The 22,642-nt window shown below is 41.1% G+C and overlaps 1 protein-coding gene across 1 annotated transcript in view; it reads left to right on the top strand.

The window, feature by feature from the left end:
* LOC113170691 overlaps nucleotides 1-22,642 on the top strand; it is a 47,786-nt gene that overhangs the window by 11,290 nt on the left and 13,854 nt on the right. Inside the window, exons 3-4 of the mRNA XM_026372891.1 lie at nucleotides 7,072-7,219; nucleotides 15,187-15,280. Of these exons, the coding sequence (XP_026228676.1) occupies nucleotides 7,072-7,219; nucleotides 15,187-15,280 (242 nt within the window). The remainder of the gene's footprint in view (nucleotides 1-7,071; nucleotides 7,220-15,186; nucleotides 15,281-22,642) is intronic.

Below are 22,642 nucleotides of genomic sequence, written 5' to 3'. Positions count from 1 at the left end.
GGACGAGGCGAACTGAGGCGAGGTTACAGATCTGTATAAGCACTGCAGCTCCTCCAGTTCAGAGCTGGGAGCAGCCATTAAATTAACATTCAACGCATAGAGGGGTTCAGCTGGGGCATGAAAGGGCTTGAGAGTGAGAGAGTGGCTGCTAAAGCAGGCTGGGAGCCCTATCAGCAGCACTGCATGGCCAGCCGCTTTCTGGAGTCAGAGCTAGTTTTCAGATTAGCAATGATGCACAGGAGAGAAAACTGCAGCAGAGTTACTACAGAGCAGAGAAACACTGTTTACTGTATATGCTGGTATATGTTTATATTTTTCTCTAATTAAAGTGTTGTGAACGGGCCAGTGGGCAGAATGGATAGAAAGTTTGGTAGATTTTAAAATAAGCTATTACGAATTGACAGCAGGTACCGGCTTCCTGAAGTTAATAAATGAGCGCAATTCACTTCCTGCAGCGATGCTGCGGTTTATTCCCCCATTAGGAGGCAGTGGTCCACCCATTCCAATCATTCTTTAATTAGAACTGTTGTTATTTAGGCTGTCATGGGAGGTAATACCTCATGACAGCATCAGCTTCAGCTTGGCAGCCTGCAATCTCAAATTCATTGACAGGGGCGTTGGTGCTGTTTGTTGTCGCTTCATCTACCCGCTGGACTCAGCGGTGTACCAGACACTTCCAGCTGATGTGTGCGTGGTTACTTGGAGATATCCCACTCGCCACGCTAATGTTGAGTGTCATTTGTTTAAGTGTGGAAACATGCTAAGTGCTTTTTTTTTTTTTTTTTGTATTGAAGGCTTGTGATTATTTTCCCAGCCTGCCTTAACGTGCCACTGACTCGCAAAATGTTTACAAGGGAATGGAAGAGGCTATAAAGTAAAGCAGAATGGGTCAGTAGGCATGGATTCATCCATTCAGTGACATCCATCCATTAGTCTCAATTTGGTCCTTACTGTACCTGCAAGAGGCCGTCTGAAAAAGTAAAATGCAAACAAAACCCGACAATAAATAAAAAGAAAACTCGTACAGGCACAGGTTTTTCATGGCAGCACAGCAGGACTGAGACAGTTAGGTCCATAATGAGCCTGGATTCATTTTAAGAAACACATCCCATGTGCTAACAATTTGTATTTAATGAAGTGCTGCCCTCTGTGGAGTGATGTAGGACGGCAATCACACACCAGCACAATCCCTCTGTTCTCATCGCTCGCTGTCCCTGTGTCCATTTTGACACATTGGGTCTGAGAGTGCAATGGCGGGGTGGGGGGGTGCAGAAACACACAATCAGTGTGAATCTAGGTGAAACCTAGACCAGACCTCTCCAGAGGGTAAACTATAGAAAGAGGATGACATCAGGAACCCCAGCTCCCAGAGGAGACAGGTCTGGAAACATTGAACTTTAACGAGATTACCAACTCAGGCAGGGGTGGGAGAGAAGCAGACAAAACAGTATGTGCTGCTTGGAGTTGGCAGCTTGAAATACAGATTTATGAACTCCATTAAACCACATTTCTTTCTCTTTATTGGGGCCTGCAGCATTAACCCAATGTGGAAAAAGGGGTAGAAAAAAATTTCCTCCAGATAAATTACTAACAGCCTGGGTATTTACTTCCACATAAGGTAGCGGTACAACTCATGAATAGAGAAATAAAACCAACTAGACACCTTCCCTGTTTTTCTGTGCTGGTCTGGCAAACTTATGCAAGCTGAGGTAGAAAACCAGTCACTGTGGTCTTTGGAACAGGTGGCTGTCTCGGACTGGCATTGGTGGCGTGGAGCTGGCGTGGTTCAGTAGCCAGATTCTCAATCTGTCCACTTGAAAACTCCCCAGTTTGCTGGAAAGTATTATGGCCCCTGTGGAGGAGATAGCAATTACAATTTCTGATGGGAGAGGGAGAGCGCCAGGAGCCACATCCATTCTTGGAATATGATCAGACTTATGACTGGAACATTTTTACAAAGTACCACTACATAAATGTCCTCTTAATAACATCCCTGTGATACCGTACAGTTTCAGGCCTTCTGTACATTCCTTTTTGCCATTATGTGACAGATTGCCAGAGGTCCCTACATTTAAAGACATCATTAAGCTGTGAATTGTCTTCCCTTTGCCAGTGTTTGATGAACCACACCAAGCCGCAGCAGGTACATGGCAGCAATCTGCTGAGAAAAAAAAAAAAGCCTCCATTTAAATCCTGCGTTGCTGCATTCTGTGACAGATTGGATTTGGAGTGCACCTCCAGCTGGAGTCCGCTCACCCTTTGGCCTCTCACCTGAACTCTCCCTGCTCTGGTATGTGTGACTAACATGTTCTAAGGGAGACCGGTAACACTAGAACCCACATGTTTTGGCTATTGAGTGCAGCTGGCACTTGAGAATAGACTGTTTTTGCACATTTGGACGGTGCAGGCACTGAATTGCTGTGTCACTCTGCATGTTGTTCACATTGATTCACTGAGGGCCACAAGCAGCAGTGAGAAAGTAATCAATTTTCAGACCTCAGATTCAGCTGATCAGTTGCTTTTGTTCCATAAAAATGTTTCTCTAAGTAGTAAACGCCCACTCGTCCTCTCCCCGAGGAATGAATAAGTAATGATCACATGCAAAGCACTTATTCTGTGTGCCCTGGATCCCATGAGACCTCTGACTGGCTGCATGTCTGAACTCTGCAGCAAACAGAACAACCTGCTGAGTCGAAGTTGCACTGAGCCAATGATGCCTTCTTGATGGATTGTCAGGGAAATTTGATTCTCCATGGGCTACCAGCTGACATAAACGTAATGCCACAAAGCCTATCAAAGCTGACGGAGGACTACATGCAGCCTGCGACTGTACTCTGCTTGGATGTACTGTGCTGCACAGAAAAACAACAATGGTTCATACATCTGGTGCAGCTCAATGAGCACTGGAGAGTAGAAGTGACAAGAATGAAGGTTGCCGCCACCTCGGAGGGAGCTGCGACCACAAAAAGCCAAGGTCAAGTCTGTCGGTGCAAATGTGCCACAGAGGTGGACTGACAGCACACAGAAACCTACTGCATGGATGGGTGCTTTACACTTATTGAAAATCAATAGCAATCTTTCAGTGGCAGCTACAAGACATATTTGAACAACAGCCTTTACTCAGTAGAGTTCAGTCAGATTTTATCCAGGTTTTCCACTGGTGAAAAAAAAAAAAAAAAAAAAAAAGCAAAGGTTAAAGGTTATTTAGATTTTATTTAGACAGTTACGTGTGTTTAAGTTTCTTAAATTTGGAGACGTATCTATGTTGCATTTACTCCTCTTAATGTCCATCTGACGAATGCAGATCATTTACTGAATCCATCATTAATCAGAATCTTTAATGTTAACATTAAATCACACGACTAATGTGAAACCAATCACAAAATTAAATTAAACAGCAGCTTTTATGGAGCTTTAAGCCTCTTTTAGCTTCTCTTTGTATTTGTTTTATGGACCTACTCCCTCCAACAGACGGTCTGATAAACCCCCTGTACGCTGTCATCTGAGAGGCATATACTGTAGATATGAAGAAGTGTAAAGTAACTTTCTTGTACTTATACAACAAAGTATGAGTAAAGCAAAGAGATATAGGTTCAGTGCACCATGTCCTCATTCATACAATACAGTACATATTCAAAACAAATTGCAGTGGCTGTTTTCATGAGCAGAAAAGGAATCATTTCTTGCAGATCAGAGAATCTTTTCTAGAAAGGAGCATACCCTCTCCTGACAATTAGATATACTTTATGTAAATTACTCCTTGCATGAAAGCAGAGGATTTCATTATATGAAAGTTGTGATTCATAGCTCTACATACTTTATATGTTTCACACCTTCAGAGTTGACAGGCAGATTTTTGTCTTCCCGCTACGTCTTAATTTTCCTTCACCGTGCTTTATGATGACGCTGAAGGTGGAGATAATGATGGTGTTGGTACCAACACTGTTGGTGGCTCTGATGGCAGGAAGCAGAAAACTGCTGCATATAATAACTCAGTCCCCATGTCTATTACTGCTGGCAATCCACAGTTTATTGTACAACAGGGACAAAGCCCTCTTCATCTAGCACTGCCTGTTGTGCGCAGAGCAGGGGAATTTCCAAACGATTACTTTCACAGGACCATGGCATCAGAGAACACTAACACAACAGAAATTTGAGTATATGCTAAACATCAGAACTACAGCACAGTGGCTGAGCACAATTGAGGTTTAGTCATAAATTTGTCAGCGGCCCGTCCGACTGCCATGCCCACCAGATTACCCAGTTGTGGGATTTAGATTCTTGAACTTGAACTTGAAATTCCACGCTTGCCTTAACTTTCCTCAGCAGTGCCAGTCCTTGAGTGCTTTCAGCAGGAACTCAGGTTAACTCCATCAAATAATTGCTTTTAAAAAAAACGGCTTTCTTTTATGAGCTATGGGTTTATTTATGACACAAACAATCCAGCAGTGTGTTGTGGGTTGAGATGTTATCAAGTGGAACTTTTATTTAGGCTAATAGAAATGACCTCAGCAGTCGTACCCCTGTGTTTCCAAATTCCCAGCAAATTGATGTCCTTGAAAATACATTCCCTGTAATAATTGAATCATCAAGCATCAGTTATCTGCTACAGCAAGACTATTTTAGTTGGACTAATTGAATTTGAAGGTGTTGTTGGCAGTGCATGGACTAGAAGGGCTTGGCTTCTGCATCGGCTTTTGTGATAAAATTATCCCAGCTCAGCAGTATCGTACACAGAGTGGGAGTAATGGTGCATGCTTGCTAACCATCCACGACATTCGATGCTACCCATGCCAGCCACAGAGCACAGGAAGATGGCTGATGATTAGGATGATTTATGTACATACTAAAATTAAACACTTTAATTCTTTATGATTTACCGTCTACTGTATGTGAAAATTAGTGTTCAGCCTGTGCACCAGGTGGCCCACGCTACCTTTATGTGTAAGGAGTTGACAGTCTGAATTCTGTGTGCTGAGCGCCTGAGGCTCCACAACAGGGAAATTGCATTCTGATCCGGTCCACTCCTCTGTGTGTCAGTGTTACACAACAGACTATTGTGTCTGGCATTTGCATTAGGGCCATGAAATTCAGCCCACTGGCTTTCACTATGTAGCGCGATGAGACAACAGTAGGAGTTCTAGCTTATCTGTTGCCATGCTACTGCAACATCACATTCACACTGGCTCTTCAAAGCTACTCCTCAGCCCTTTTATTGAAATGCATCACAAGAAAGAGGCGCGTGTAGCTACAAGACGACCTATTTACTTTCCTTTGGTGTGTAGATTTGACATGACTTTTAAGAACCACAAGACAGAGAATTAGAGTAGCAACAACCTTGACGTGACATGACAATCTGATGGACATGATACATAATCGCTGACTTTAGAGGCAGCAAGTGTTGAGTACGAGGTGCGTAACGTGCCTGCTATTGTGTGGTCGTATGTGAACTAGTCCTCTGTGTATCCGTCATTATGGGCAGTGAATCAAGCAAGCAGGCAGGGGCTGTTGAGAAAAGCCCCCGTGGGAATGAGGCCTTGTCCTGTCACTACCAGGAGGGACGACCAGATAATAATGGAGACATCATGAGGGCCTTGAGATAGGCTTTCCTTTTCAGCGTGGAAGGTGGTAGGAATTTGCCATTTCTTATAACAACAGGCTCACAGCCATTGATTGGTCCATGACCTATCTTAAAAAAAAAAAAGACTTTAACTGCTCTTGTTGAAGAAAAACTGGAACCAGTACTGTTTGTAACAATGAAAAAAGCTCTATTGTGCTTCTGAAAAGAGATGACTGACCTATTTTAGCAATACCTGACATCAGACGAGACACAGTGGAAGAAGTTCACATGAAACCTGCAATAATTTAGCTTTTTATCTACGTGACAACAGATGAATAGCATTTTGAAGTATTCTGATCTCATGGAGGATGATTCATTGTTGATATGAGCACAGAATCAGCAGACCTTTATGTAAAGAAGTGCTGATGCTTTCAAAGCATGAGATAAAACAATTATATGCTGCCATTAGGAGGTATTTATTTTTCAGTATTTCTTGCAGCTTCAGTTCCCTCTGGCATTGATCACAGATTACTTTTGACAGTCACGTGTGAAACTCTCAAAGACATTTCCAGAAATTGGCTTTCAAACACATGTCCAAAAATTAAGTTTAGGAGATGACTGTAGCCCAGTGGAGCTCTGAAAAAAATATGTTCTATCAATATGTTGAGTTTTAGTTTTCCACTGCAGCCTCCGAGCCTTTAATAGCCTTGGCTTTATTAACAGAGGGGAGACTGGAATATTGAACACAGAGCGGAGAGAGTAACATCAACAATCTGCAGTGTTTACTAGGTTGGACCTTCATGTCTCCTTCATAATTCAGTCGAGCTGACAGTTGTAGAGTAACTTTTCTATGTTTCGCTCTCAACAGAATTAGCAAAATCACTTTACTTTGGAAACTACATCCAGTCTTGCAATGCTGCAAATATATTTTACATTTGTTACCAACTGCTGGCAAGGAGTTTAAAATATAATAGCTTTGTCGCGCTCTCACAAGTGCATTTGGGTTCACTGTCAAATCCAAGCCAATTTAGGATCCTTTTGAACAGTTGATGGAGTCCACATTAGAAATACAACAGCAGCTGCTCAGTGACCACAACAGTTTGGTATTCATACAGTGCCAATGCAGGCAGGACGCTGGTCTCATCCTGCAATGTGTCTCTGGAAATGTTGTTTGGATGTGTTTTTGTGACAGAAAGCCTCAAGCAAAACATTGTCAAATGACTTGAAAAAATGTTCCTTTTATAATAGCGTAGTCTTTCTTCTCTTTTGAGAGCGTTTCTGGTTTTATTTTTGAAAAAGCTTTCAACCAGCATGTCCAGAACTATTGTGATTTATGGGGACTAGTGTTCCCACCATGTATGTTGCTTCAAGAACATGCCATTGAGAAGTGACATTAGTGAGCTTTCTTTGTCCTCAGCGGTGTTAGATTTTGTTTTTCAAGTTGACCTCAGCACCATCAATTACTCAAGGAGCATCTGCCCTGACAGTGTTATATCTCCTCTTGTCTGCAGAGAAGCCAATGCCGCAGGGTCCCCCAGGTGGTGTTATCGGGATCCTTGGAGGTGTTGTTGCCATTGGACTCATCATCGGCGTGGCTGTTACTGTTTTCATGGTCCATCGGCGGCAGCAGAAGACCCGCACTGAGACAGATAATGACCTGTGAGTACCAAGCCTCTGCCAGAGAATATTGCAGGGCGCTGGACAGGTGGTAAGATTAGGTGTACACTCTTGTCACCCCATGAGAGAAAACCACTTTGAAAAGAACAAAACACTTTTTATGTGAGAGTTAATGTGTTCAGAGGCAGAAGAACACATGGCAAACAGCACATTACCTCCATGGCATTCATTTTGAGAGCCAATGATTGTCTTTCATATAGGTCAGTTTAAGAAAAATAATCTAATTGTAACTAAAATTTTAAAAGTTTATCTTTGTTCAATATAGCAGACAGAGTTAAATAATTATCATTAACGCAGCAGCTATTAAGCTTTTGCTTGATTGTAATGTTAGCCATAGTGAGCCCATTTCCCATTAAAGACTATTGTTTTAATCAGGACTGATTGCAGGAACATGTACTGCCGTCTCTTCTTGGGAGAGCATCACCTCTGTTATAGGAACTGATTTTCTGGTGATTCTCGAGCGTGGAGCTGATCCAGAGGTTCGGCTGGTTCAAAATGTGATTTGGAGAAACGGCCGTGGAATTATGCAAATGGATTTTTATTTGAACAGTAACTAGCAGATCTAAGATCTGAGGACGGTTTGGAAAGACCTAAAATGCCATGCAGTTCAGCATGGAATAAAGATGCAAATACTGATCTTATGATCTGGCAACGTTTGCACAGTAGGTCGTTTAAATTGAAATATTACAGATCAGAATGTGGTTTAGAACAATGAATGAAGCCAGGCGGATTGTTGTTAGATGTAGATTCAGTCTACATTTCCTGCTGCCCCCTTCTCCTCCGGCAAAGTAGGGCCAGGTAATTTTTGTTCTCCCTGCAAACAGGGGCCATGACAATTTTGAGCATTGCCAGCTGCTCCTCGTCCACAGAGGGGAAAACAAAAGTTGCACGGGATGCAGCTGAGAGAACAAGAAGCAACAGAGCTGTGAAAATCTAAAATATCTTTTTGTGCTATTCCGAAGGTGATAAAAGTCTCTTCCATCTGTTTAGGAAGACTTGTATAAAATCTGTTTTCACTGGAGGAGGAAATTGCTAATTGCCTTTGTCTAAAGCACCTGGCCACGACAGATAGCGCGGCGGTTGCCAGGGTTTCCATGATGCTCTTGGCTATAATGGATATACAAGATGTAAACCACATTCCCATGGGAATGATGCTGCTGTGTGCAGGGGTTGGCTACCTTCCTTCCTGGGAATACAACCAAAACAACTGAGGTTGGGGGTGTACAGAATCTGGCTGAGGGTACACATGAGCCTTTAATCAACTCACATGATGAGATTACAATGCTTATTTTAGAGGTTCCTCCTCCAGAATCTTTTAATTGAGTTGATGTTCAAAGCAGTAGTAGTACATCAAGCATCAACAAGCCGCTGTGCCAGGTTTTTGCCCCCGCAACTCTGCCTGCTGCTACATGGTGCTCTGCGGTGGCTGCAGGTCCACTGAGACCAAGAAACCACACTGCTTCTACCTCTCAGGAATGCTTTTCAAGACAAATTAAGCACACAGACTCTTACTTCTCCCATTGCTTTCTGTCTCTTTTTCCCTCCCTGCTAATCTATCTTTCTCTCTCACTCTCATGCCAAAGTAACTGCTCTCTGTTTCCCACTCCCCTCCCTCAGCATTGCTGTTGCTGCTGTTGCTGATAGTTGTGTGACACAGGCTCCAGAGAAGCCAGAGTCCCCCACAAGGAAAGTAGAGGCACCTGACCCCAGTCTATACCCTGCTGAACCCTGTCCTCCTGGAACCTCTATTCTGTTGCCTGCATGTAACGGTGGCCTGCAAGTGACATACTTGAGCACACCATTATGAGCCCTCAAATCAGCCAATGTTCATCCACGTGACTATTTCATCACCCCAAAAGAAAATCTGGCATTGAAGGATTTCTATTTTCTGATTTCCTTCTTGATAGCAGTCAACAAATTGAGACGTTTGAAGTAAAATCTAAATATTTCCATTTTTGGTGCGTGAACACTCCAGCTCCATCGCACAATGGAGATGCAGTTTGATAAACTACGAATGAAATTTAAGCTACATGAAAACAGTGCCAAGATAAATCAAACTTAATTAAAAGTAAAGATAAAACATCCAGCTCCACTTAGAGTTTAATCAGATACTGGGAGCTCGGACAGAAGATGTTTTGACAAGAACATACATATCAAATTGTTAATCACAGGGAAATCTGTAAGCTTGTTTAGGCTTTGTTTTCCATAATCACCACATAAGCTGAAACTCAATGATAATGTCTTTGTTAACAGACCACATTGTGCAACATTTCTCCTCCGCCTCTTGCTCTTTTCCCTCTTTTTGTGTGCATGACTGTCGTCAAATATGCATGACAAGCGTTATAGTCGTGTCAGTGCTGTGTAAGTGTTGTTATGGTTTCCTACTTGTAGCTCGGCATGTATTGCTTAATATAGTGAAATGTGATTCAAAGCTTTGATTGTCCAGATGAATATTTATTTCTGTTTTCCTGTTGTTTGTCATCAAACATGTTAAGTGTCTTATGAAGAAGTTGTTTACTTTCTTTGAAATGTCTAATTATGTGAATGCAGATACGTTGCAAGTGAATGTGTGCGGTTTATATCAATGTAGAAAACCAATGCAAGAGATTTATAGTTTTATATGAGTGTCTGTTGTCAGGGTAGAGGTGAAGCATTTAGCCAGACTGTTTAATTCTGCATGTTGATGAGCCGTTAATCAAGCCTGGGCATTTGATAACATGCCTGACTGCACTGCCAGTCACGCCTCTGTTTGCCCTCACAAAGCAGCACATGATGTGACTCAAAATTGGTCAATCCTAATAAATCACTGGCCCTTTAGAGGCTGCACTGGCACAACAGTCAACTGATTATCAAAATAGATGGGCATTGTCAAAAGCGATGTTCTTAGAATAATGTGTTCATCGCTCGGTCTTTTGCCGGTGCATGATGTATGACCTCCAAAATGCCGGAAAGCAGTGCCAATCGTGGCGCCGTTCCCCTGCAAAATGAATTCACCCGCTAGTGTTCCTGACATGCAGCTGGTGTTGACACAGTTGCACATACTCGCTGGTATAAATCACTTTGATGCCAACTTCCTGGCCATATTTACCAGAACATTTGAAAAGAATCATGCAGATGTTAATTTATGAACTGGATGTCAATGTCACCAAACAAGAGCCCTTTTTTTTTTCTCAAGCATGGGTACACATCCTTCCGTCACTGAGACTGGAAATCGTTTTCCACGACTAAAATATAGCACCATTGTGAATTTGAAGGACACTTGAAATTACTAATAGTCTCTACAGTACAGTCTAAAATGCGATGTTGCAGTTAATAAAAACTGATGTCTGCTTTTTTATAGTACAAATTGAAGGCTCAGACTGGCAGAAGTGATTTGTAGAGACATGATTTGTTCTTGTGTACCCTTTGATTTATAAACTGGTCACCAGTGCTTCTTTACCATTGCTGTTTGGAGACCCTTCAAATGTGATAAGTGGTACACCTTCAAGCGTTAGGCTGTGACCAAAGTAGGATTGTTTTTCTTGTCTTTCTCAGTCATTCAACATGGACTCTTATTGTACTGGCTGTGAATCTGAATCATTCACTGTTGTTGTTTAAGAGTAAAAATGGTGCTTGATTTCTCTGTACAGGATGTTATATATGCAGTACAACTGTCTATAACTCTCTTTTATTTTCATGGTCTTTTGTATAACAGTGTGTGTCATCTACAGTAGTATCAATGCCTAAGGTGTCGAAAGGTTTGGAAACTGGCCTTGTGTGTATAATTGTAAAGTTAAATGTTCTATTGAGCTAAAATCTCCCTCCAACAACGGACACCGTTTTTGATAAACTTGTCAAAGAACAAAAACAGAAGTCATTTTGTTTCATTCTTGTTTGGTTTTTTCTTCTCTTGTGAGAAAAGCAGAAAAAAAAGGCCTAAGCTCTGCAGAGTAATTGTTGTCCGCCTATTGAAAAGATCGGAGTGAGGCAAAGCATGAAAGTAATTGCCTCCTAAAGATCAAATCACATTTATCCCGTCTTGCAATTAAAAGTATCATTAGCATTTAAATTGCCAAATAAGATTGTGATCAACAGAAATCAATGAGAGCACCAAGGATCAGCTCAAACACTTCACATTGTTTTCCACAAGCAGAGCTGTGGTCATACGGCAGCTGTTTAATCCAAATGCTTCTGGGAATGCAACACTTCACTTTTCTCTCACATGCTGCAGACACGCTGTCGCACTGAGGGATATCTTAACTCTGATTATCAGCGGCGCAAAAAAAAAAAGGAGAGAAAAACGCCTCATTGTTGCAAACATTTCTAATAGAAAGGTCACTTTTTGAGAGTGCATTGTAAAAGTAATTTTCTTTGCTGTAAATCTTCCCTCACAGATTACTCTTCTCAGTTTAAGGATTAGTTATGTTTTCTCCTCGCTATCCCCCTTAAATCTCCCCTTAAGCTGCCCTGAGCCTTTTGTAGCCAGCAGAGCGAGGAGGAGAGAGGTCTTCAAGGTGGATGTCTGAGTAGGAAACAGTGCAAACTTGAATGTAGTTTATGGTTCCCTGCCCAGTGCTTTCTGCTCCCCACAGGCTTGTGGTGCTTGTCAGCTTTCATTAGTGTCTGCATCTCCCAGAGCCCACATGCAACCTGCATCATATTCAGCTCTGAGAGAGTCTGTGTGTAATCACACAGCAGAGATGCTCACGAAGTGGTCAAGCTGATAGGACCATCATCGTCTCTGGCTAATGGCGGAGCGTGCTAACACTATAGATGCAGATTTGCAAGAGTGTGATGCATCGGTTGGGAAATACAGAATCCGAAATCCAAAAGTATAATTATAATAAGCCTTTACTCACACAACCTACGAAGCCATACTTTAACTGTCTTGCACATTATGGTGTTTGTTCCTAGTGGCAATTTCAGCCAGTAAAAAGGTTACATCTCCACAGTTGGTCGCTCAGAAATGTTAAACCAATAAAAGAAGCTGCATAAATTAATCAACAAGATGCAAGAAGAAAGAAAAATTATATATTTATATTTAAGATCAAAGGCTAATCTTATTTAGTTTGATAGCAAGCTTCTTATAGGGGGAAAAGGTCTTTTAATTATTTAGCAGGAGCTTTGTGTTATTGTGAAGAAAAATGCATTCACCTGCAAGCAAGCAAACAGTTCGTTAACTGACTCAACAGCTGCCACTGTGGAGCTTTTTGTAATGAATCATTCAAACAATAAAAACATTTCAATCCAGCTTCAATTAGTTTGTCACATGTATAGGACTTAGTAGTTGTGCTTTGTACAACTAGGTTCTCACTTTGCATGTGTGCAGCAGCTCAGTCTGTGCTACATTCTTATTTCAACCTTGGCAAGTTTCATGTCGCCACAACAGGGAGAAATTGTTAAATAAAAAATAAGAAAACCATACAAGTTGGAATAACCTGGACTTTTCCTTCACGCCCTTTACGATGCTAAATGTGTTTGATTTTCTGTTGATGGACAGTTCAGTGATCAGATGATATGATGATAAAACTAACCCAAATTATGCATGTTTGATGCAATTTCAAAACAAAAACAGTCTCTAATCTTAAAAAAAACATTTAGCCTTTCAGTAATCAGGTTTAATTGGAGGTAAGTTTCACAGTGGTGCATGTGTTCTACTATTATCTCTAAGTGTTTGCCAAAGGAATACATTTTAAACGCACTTCCTGCCACAAGCCCTGCACATTAATGGTATCTATACTAACATCAACACTATCTGTAAAACAAAATGGCACTTTATAATGTTGATCAGCACAGTATATCTCTGCTGGGACACAGTCGAGTGACTGAGCACACAGATACTGTATGTTTGTCATTGTTCACGTGTGCCTGAGCACACAGCTGTACTGTATGTTTGTGCACTCTGCACACACGGTGCTTCATCAAACACCGATGTTACTTTTCGCTCTGTTTTCTCGCTATTGTGTCAACGAGCAGTGACAGTCTATACACTGACAGTCTCCTGAGGCTGCTGCTTGTGTGTAATGTGATTACAAATGCAGCTGAATTCAATCAAGAAAAGGAAGGTTTGACAGGGACAAAGTGGTTGCTGTGGGGTAGTAGTCATGAGATGAGGGAGTTTCTTCATGTTTGGTCACCATTAATAAACCCAGTCTGCATACGGGGACCCCAGCACATTACCTATTTGAATAGATTCCGTCACACAGTGTGCAATGAAATGCAATATCCATGAGTCCCACGGGATCAAATGTAAGTTGAAAAATGCAGCCGAATCTGAATGCAAATGCTGCATCATACATAAACATAGTTTGATTTCATCCTGCTTGAATAAATCTGTTGCAGCGTCAGGATGTGCAACTGATTTGTCTTAAAACAGAGTAAATATTGTATCAAATGTTAGGTTACCACCTTTCTTTTTAATAAAATGACAATTACATCAGTGGATGAGGTGTTCATTAGCTTTGTGCCTCAGCAAATTGAAGTCACGACTTGGCGTCTCAGCGTATGCACAGGGCAGACAGAGGCTGAAAATTACATTTTGTCTCATACATTTCTTGAAAGCAAATGACCTTGTCAGCTATCACAAGTTCTCACCTGTATCACAATCCAGTCAATCATGAGCAAGGGCTTACAATACTTAATAATGAGCACGCCACTGTACCTGTGGAAACCACATTTCCACAAACTCCTAATTATCTGTCTCAGAGAAAATGGATGCTTCCACTGTGAAGGCTCTGCGATTGAAGAGGTTATTGTAGACGGGGGAGTGTGCTGCACTCTGTCTCTCTGTGCGTTTGCTGTTCCTCTATGCTGCAGGCAGGCTGAAGAGTGTGCCACATGAATCTGGCAGTGGCACGGCAGCCCTGTCTGGAGACAAGGTGATACGGACTGGAAATAATGAGCGTGAAAGAAAGAGTTAAGAGGTGCACTCATGCACAAATTTTCTGCACATTAAAACGCCAGCTTGGCCTTGCAGAAAGGTCATGTTATTCAATAAGGACGTGAACCAGTGCAAATGGGAAGCGGGAGGAGCTGGAGATAATGCATGTAGGTACACAGCTCAGTGTCTGTGCTCCACTTCATTATCTTTGATCACTCCTGATATCATGTCAGAATACAGCAGATGACATCTGACTACCAGCATGTCTGAGAATAGGGCTTTTCTTTGTTACGATTCTGTAGCAGCAACCCTTCTGCTTCCTTGTTTGAAATAATTATCCGGATGCACTTCAAACAATTTCAACATCAAGCTTTCATTTACCGCTGTCTTCCCTATTCACAGTTTAATGTTACACTTTATTATCATGTCAGCGACTGTGTGCCGGAGTGGCCTTTATCTCCAGTGGAAATTTTCGTTGCTGATTTGAAGAAAATAGTTGTTATTGTTCCGCTAATGGCAGCATACAAATGAGCGAAGGCATTCAGTTGTTGAGGCTTTGTTCTTCCCCAGGTGTGTCAACAGAGGCGCGGGGTGAGTGCCTTGGGATTAGAGCATGTTAGTACCAGGGATCTAGGGAAAGGTGGAGGGCAGGAAGAAGCCGCCTGCTGAGTTCTCTGAGTCACAGCTCAGGACGACATGTCAAACAAACAGTCGCTGCACAGTAGGCAGGGTGTTTGTCCACGTGGCACTCTGGATGAGGCTCAATCCACCCTGAGGACTTGACTCACACATGCCCTTCTCCCTGCCCCCTATACCCCCTCCATCCCCATCTCCTCACCTCAGTGTCCAATTACAGCCCACTCTCATTAGCACAGTCTCTCTCCAGCGAGAGCCTTTGAAAGGGCAGGGGGAATGGCTGCCGTCGCAACAAAGCCACCAACACGAGATCTATCAAAATCCAAGGAAAGAGTGAAAAAGGCAAGTGCAGGCAGGACTTCTCATTATAGAGTGCTGTAGAAGGTGAGGGACATAAAGAGCGGCGATCCCTTACTGTGCTGAGTGTCATGTTATCTTTTCACTCTCTTAACAGGACTGACCTCCCACCCGCCCACAAACCAGCCCCTCCCCCACCCAAAAAGAAGAACAGTGACATGAAGGGACACTTGACATCTGATGACATCCAGGTAAGATAGTCCCTTCTCACTTTTTCTTATTCTCTCTGGCTGTTCTGACGCCAATTCCTTCCCAGACTTCTGTCTCAAGCTTCTGTCATTGTGCAGCTTTTTGAAATGTTTCCAATTCAAGCCCAAATTTATTACAAAGTTTACACCAACCATGTGAGAACATTCACAATTACAAACTCAGTTACTGTAGAAGAGCCATTAAAGTGCCGCAGCTTTATTGTGTTGTTATTCATAACATTTTGTCCATGTGTAGGAGGTCATCGTATTTATGGCTGCGGTGTAAAATGTCAGTTTAGTGACAGAAGGGTTTTCTCGTCTTACAAAGCCGAGTGTGTCTTGTCCTCTTCTCTGAACTGTCACATTCCAGTTACAGTACAATTAGCTGAGAGTGCTGGAATATCCAAATATCGTAATCTAGTAACAAGTAGCGTAATTAAAGGTTGGATGCTAATTAATTTCTTTGTTGATGAGTAAAGAACAGTAAGTGGATCATTTTACACATAAAAAATGATCTTGAGCTGCTGAATACGTTTTTAAAGGTTCTTAGTTTGTAATGGAAGAAGTTTATAATTGTCAGGTCACTACTGTAGTAGATTTGGTACCAGCTACTGTTATTTCCCATGGGTTACTTGCAGCATTGGTCTGCATGTACTGTACGTCTCTAAGTAGTACATACAATGTATGTAGCAGCTCCATTTCACAGCATTTGTTTTTTTTTTTTAACCAGACACTTGTTCTGATCATTTGAATGAACAGTTTAATTATTAATCAGAGACAAACTGAAATGTCAACACTGAGTGGATTAGTCGGGAGAATCTCCTGATTTTCTCAGATCATTGATGTGGGGCGAAGACCCTGTCGGTAGAAATATTTGGAAAAGAAACTCTCATTCTAACCAGTTTCAAGTGCAAAGTGTGTTCAAATTAAAAAAGGTGAACTGAGAATTCTCTAAATATGCGAGAATGCATATTAACAAACAGTAGATTTTTTAACTTTGTTGTTGACACAGTGTCACACACAAACATAAATAGGAGCTGGATGGTGGTGAAAAACATTTTAAAACATAAAATGCCAACTGTATTTTAATGTTACAAAATTTTCTGTATAGTTGAATTTAATTGATTTCTTGTATAAACAACATACTGTAAAGATTTGAATCTGCAAATGTGTCGAAGGTAATGTGGCAACAGTAATCCCTTTGCACAACCCTACCAGGGAGTGCTGCCAAAATTGCAAAATGATTACACTACCGCAAACCTGACGCACACCTCTTGAGTTGCCACAGGTCAAAAAATTATTCCCTCTGAATCAGAAACATCTGCACAGTCTTGGTGATTGGCATTAGGTCTGTGGGATTTATAACATAATAATTAAAACACACAACAATATTCCATCATCAAGTTTGCACGTGAACACATATTTACATTACCATCAGGAAATGCCTGGACTTTCCTGCTTTTGCATCACCCTTCCCAGTGGCCGCTCAACCAGAGTGTGGTCTGTTCACATCAAAGGCTGGAGACAGTTGTGCACATGAGTCTGCAGAGGTCACACTGAGCTGGCTGAGACCTTTAGTGTTATCAAGGACTACAGTACAAAATAATTGGGCATTCCAAATGGGACAGATAAAGCAGAAAAAAGAATTATTAGAGTGTGAATAATTGAAGATTCACCTAACAACTGAGCTGCCCATCGTGTATCAGCACTGCTGAGATTTTAAATCCAACTTTACGATGGTCTTTATAGCTCCAATGTCAAACTCTTGGGCATCTGGGCAGGTAAAGTAATGGAGAGAAGTCAAAGTAATGTGTTCCCCTTCCTACACAACCACTGCAGAGGAGTACTTGAGCAAGCCAGACTCACTGGTGATTAGTATAAAGATGAGACTATAACAGACACTTTACAGGATGTGATGTGTTGAGTTTTATGGCCATAGATGTCTTAAAAGAAGCTGCATGCTCAGCAAGCAATCTGAAAAACTGCAGCACAAGTATGTAACATAAAAAAAAACATCACAGCAGGCTCGTGACACGCAGTAATTGGTAAAGAATGCACGGTGTGATTTCTTGCTGTTTAAGAATGAGGAGAAGAAAGTGCAGAAGCATGAGGCTGTTACACAGGTTGGAATGTGCAGAAGAAAACATCTGCATAAACAGACTGAGACATTTTAAAAGTTCAAGTTTTCCGGTGCCTTTGTATTTTTTTGTGTGTGCATCAGGTCGTGGAGTCACCTGAAACATTTGTTCCAATGGCAGAAACAGTTATAAGGATTTAAAAAAACCAAAACATTGTTCTAAGAATTATGTGAGCTGCAACTTTAAATTAGAAATCAGGTAGGGGTGTCTTTAGTCCCACCTTCCTCCCTTCAGCTAGACAAGCCCCTGCCACAAAGCCTGTCAATCATCTTGATAAGCTGTCTTTTTAAATGACACTGAGATAATCAGCATCTGTAGCGCTAGAGCCACCAGGCAATTTGGAATAATAACACCGTTCTATTTATTGTTCTCTATATTTGTGAAGTGCTGCAGGTTTAACTTTGCTAAGCTTCCTTCTCTTACTTTATGTGGCGGCACAGTCAACATTACATTTACTATTGCACAGTTAGCATTGATTACACACACACACACACACAAGAGCAGCTGCAAGCCGGTTACTTAGCTTTTCCGATTCAAATCTTAATAGTAACGCATATAAAGAAATAGCTCCAAGGTTTTTTAATAACTTCAAATTCCCAAAATGTTATTTTCTTAATGCTTATAATGTTTTTCTTCTGTAGCTGTTAGACCCTCCGCTCATCTCTGGCCACTTCTCTCACTTGTACATCAATGAAAAGCCAATTTCAGGAGGGTTATATGTTCATTAGACAGATAGATAATGTGGTAATGCAGTGTATCCTGTTACTGAAATTGGAAACTGAAAAAGTGCTTTATATCCAAATCGGTTGTTACTAACAGTTTTAGATCATTTTGTATATCTGATTGTTTTTTACTCGGTTGCCTTTGATCATAGGACCTCTAGGTGACCTAACTGGCCTGAAGAAATTGGTGGCATCACGGTTTTATCATTGCCCATTGCACAGAGTAAATTGGCAGCCCAGCTAAAGCATAAACATCTGCGCTTGCTACATCACAAGCAGTCTGTGTATGTTGCCGCGAGATGGACTCTGAGAGCCAAACAGATGACAAACATCCAGGAGATGTCTTTATGCTCTGAACAAACGCTTCCTCCAGCTAATTGCATATGAAGTCTTGTGCTCATCTCACCACTCAGCCATTAAATTCTTCGTCTTTTGATGTAACATGAATGGAAAAGCTCACACCAACCAAGTGCATATTGACTGGCACTCAACTGCTATTTCTGACTGTGAGAAAAATGGGGATCAAACAACATTTGGCACATTTTTGATTCCTCAAATTGCACAGCACAAAGGTGTGGAGGGGAAACGCATTGTTCAGCATCTATTATGTGAATCTCTTTAACTTTATTGTTTCTTGTTCTTTCATTCACTTTTATTTCTTTTAATTATGGAAATGTCTGACAAATGTTTAATGAAGGTTTTGTGAGCTTTCGTTTGTCACTAGACAATTAATTAATTCCTTCACGTCATGTCAGTTGTAGAGCCTGTTGTGAATATCACACCTTAAAAACCCCTTAAAAGGTACTTTACTGTCAGCGGTGTCAAACTTGGCCTTGTGATTATCACAGAGTTTGACAGATAAATTAGGAGCACGCTGTGGGGAAAGTGTAAGACCGGTGACCTGTTGAGAAGAAAAACCATGGAGGAGCACTTTGCCTCCCCTGATCTCCTAATACGCTGCTTCCGTTTTTCTGCAGGAAATCAACAGTCGAACCTTTTATTTCAAAATGGGAACTTTAAAATAAATATGACTTTGCCTGCAACAAGTCTGCTGAATATTAAAACATAATAAAGTAGCCTGTCAGGAATATTATCTTCTCTTTTATTTGTCAGAATTTTAAAATCATATTTAGTGGATTAAATGTGAATGTGCACAAAAAGTCCATTAAATAAAGTGGCAACGTTATCGTCTTGTGTATTATATTGTGATCTTTGAACATTTTCCTGTGCATTTAGTGCACTGTGGTATAAAGATCATCTGAAGACATCATTTACACTTTGAACACAAGCATCTCATTGTAGTTTATGTAGTTTAGTGCTGCTGTTTGCTGCAGTGCTCCACTCTTTTACTGAAATGGTTGCCCTTTTAGAAGAGCATCTCTTATTGTTCTACAGAGAGTAAATAATAAACATTTGACACATTAAAGACTCAGAGTCTTCTTTTTAAATTTGAAATTTCTGTCTCACACTATGTGCACTCCAGTGTTTAATCCTCAAACACTGAGATATTCCTCCAGACTATGACAAAGCTACAGTAAAAGACACAAACACAGAAAATCTCCATTCAGAGATATTGTTGCTGTGAGATGACTCCACGTTTAAACATTTCAGTTCAGCCACAGCAAATGATTTAAAGAACCCTGCAGAGTAAACATCAGTGTGGGGTTTTACTTCAAGACAGAGTTGAGTTTGTAATTCTGTTGAAAGTGGTTCATGTTTTTATTTTTGTCATATTGTAAAAGAAGGAAGCACAATATTTTTCTATTTAGAATAACATATACTATCAAGCTGTGTGAATTCAGTGTCACAGCAACGTGTCTAATTATTAAGAGCTGTAATTAATCTACAGCTTGTTTCACCTTCATCTATGAAAGCAATGCCCTGCACTTCTGTTCTTCAGTAGCTGTGTAGACCAGCTACCTCTTGCAGCTTCACAGTCGTTTCTATTTCAGACGTTTGCATCATACCTTTGTGTGATATGGAAGTGATTAATTTGACAAAATAACTTTGATTCACGTATAGTGTAGAGTTCAGCAGAGCAGCTAAAGTTCAAACCACTGTCAAGCTGTGTTCCCTGGCAGATTTCAGATCTCATTGCTGCTCATTGTTACTTAAAAACAAATGTGCGCAAAATAAGAAAATAAAAACATTCAGCATAATACTCTGCTGCTGATATATGCAGTAAATGTTGCAGTCATCAGCTGGCTTTGAAGCTGCTGAACATGAAGCGGCAGTATATAATAGCTGTTGTGCCTGGTTTGTGGAATTATGGAGCTCATTGTGAGTCTTGCTGAGCTCTTGGTGTTTTCTGTAGGTGGTTCATCTCGACAAGGAGGAGGAAATGCAGAAGCTTCCTCTTCAGCCTCCTTATTACGACATGGCGCCCTCTGAGTCGACCCCCTTCACTGATAAGCTGGTGAGTAGTGATACCATGAGCCGGTTCAAATGAGCTTTTCTATGAAGAGGTCATCCACAGCAGCTGCCTTCAGGCAGTGGTCATTTCTGGTGAAAGGGGAAAATGCTTGGAAGAATTTGAGAATTGACTTAAATGCAGTGCTGCGGTGCCTCCAGAATTTCATTTAAGAGCTTAGAGCAGAGCTGCGTCCCTGTTTGTTTGTCTGGTGTTAAAGGAGAAACCTTTGTAACAAGCTGACCTGTAAATCCACTGGTTGCTTTCCTTAAGCTCCTTATCTCGTCATTTACATCAGCACCGCACACCTTCTACCTAAAGCTGGGCTGGCCAATGTCCTCTCTCTGTCTGTGAACTATTTCATGTTCAGACCCCAACACTCAAAGCCGCTCTGTCCTCCACCTCACATCCACTCCAATTCCTCTAATCTGCTGTAATTGCTTGTGTGTTTGCATGGCAACCATGTGCAGATAAATGGTGGTGTGATGCTACGTACAGTACATAATCATTCCCGAGTGTTAACTGTTCTTGTATCAGATGCCTTGCTGATGGTGGTGAGTCTCCCTCTGTGTTTCAGATGCTTGAGTGCTTCTGGGGTTTGGCTTGCTTTGTTTGAACTTTGGGTAAAAGAATAAAACAGTTTCAGACGATGTGTGTGTGCATATGTAAGCCTGTGTGTGTGTGTGTGTGTGTGTGTGTGTGTGTGTGTTGAAAATCTGTGTTGAAAGTTTATATTGATGTTTATCGTATCACTTGCTGGAGGAGCCATACGATAGCTAACATGAACAATCTGCTTTAAACTAGTATTACCATTGCTGCCGTACCTGCATTGCTGAAGATGGTAAGATGTGTCATGTCGCCTGCGAACAAACATCTGCTGCTGGTGTAGATGGCAAAGTGCAACTTGCAGAAAGATGATGTGCAGTAACTGATGACAATATCATGTGGGTGTTAATTTGGATTCTAGCATCTGCTGCACTATGCACCTTCATACTCAGTAAAATTGCAGAGCTTAGTAAAATCTGCTTATTTTCTTATATCATTTACATCAGCCAAATGGAGTAATTAGATCAATTTGTCATTTCTAAATAACACATTCACAACTATCTCAGAAATTCTAATTATGATTATTTATATTTCTTATTGTTAACAAATGCCATGAAAATACACAAAACCCAACAATAATTCTAATAAAAGGTTTGTCTGTGAATCTAAAGCTCCTCCACTGCACGATAGAGCTCTGCTGTTGTCCAGAAACTATTATAGCAATAAGCCTCAACACAGCACTACTATAGGTGACATGTTCCTTCATTACCACACATCAGAGTCACTGCAGTTTGTTATGAGTGAACTGAAACTGTTCTGCTGCCAGAAATGCTGGCGTGCTAAAATTAATGCACCACTGAATATAGTCTGCAACAAATGTGCTATTTTTTCTGGTCTTCAGAAACAAAAGCTTAAAACTACAGTTTCAAACATTTGAGGCTGAGATCTACAGACTTTGTAGGTGGTCACAGTGGTGCAACAAGCTGGAGGGGTGTGGAAGAGGAGCATTTTCAAATTAGACTTTCTGCTGCTCACATGGCTCTAAACGTCTGATACTGAGAGAAGACTACAGGTAAACTGTGGAGAAACACTGTGCAGAGGGTTAATACTCACTGTAACATCATTAACCTGCTTAAATGTGATCCACAGCACAAAGGTCCAACAGTATGCACACTACAGTATGTCTGTGTGCCCTCAACTCAAATCATGCAGTAATCAGTTATTTAGTGGGATTAACACAAGATAAATCTAAACTCTGCTGATCCTGGAAAATCCAGGTGTTTTATTGGTTTCAGCTATAAATCCAGATGTTTCCTGCTGGATAAACAGCTGTCAAAAACACCTCACTGGACTCTAAATGTTGTGAGTGAGTGACCTGCTGAGGCACGAAAGTTTCAGTTTTAACTCTTTATAATATTCATGAGATTTGATAAATATTCACATTCCTATTCATAAAATATAACCCAAAAATACAAATTATTCTTTCTGCAATTTAACCTGAGGAACTTAAATGTCCAGAAGTGGCTCTGACAGACTGAGGTCACACGGT

Source organism: Anabas testudineus, chromosome 13 (genome assembly GCF_900324465.2).
Source record: "Anabas testudineus chromosome 13, fAnaTes1.2, whole genome shotgun sequence".
In the NCBI taxonomy this organism is placed as follows: Eukaryota; Metazoa; Chordata; class Actinopteri; order Anabantiformes; family Anabantidae; genus Anabas; species Anabas testudineus.
The sequence above is the reverse complement of the archived record's forward strand: the minus strand, read 5'-3'. Positions and strand labels throughout refer to the sequence as shown.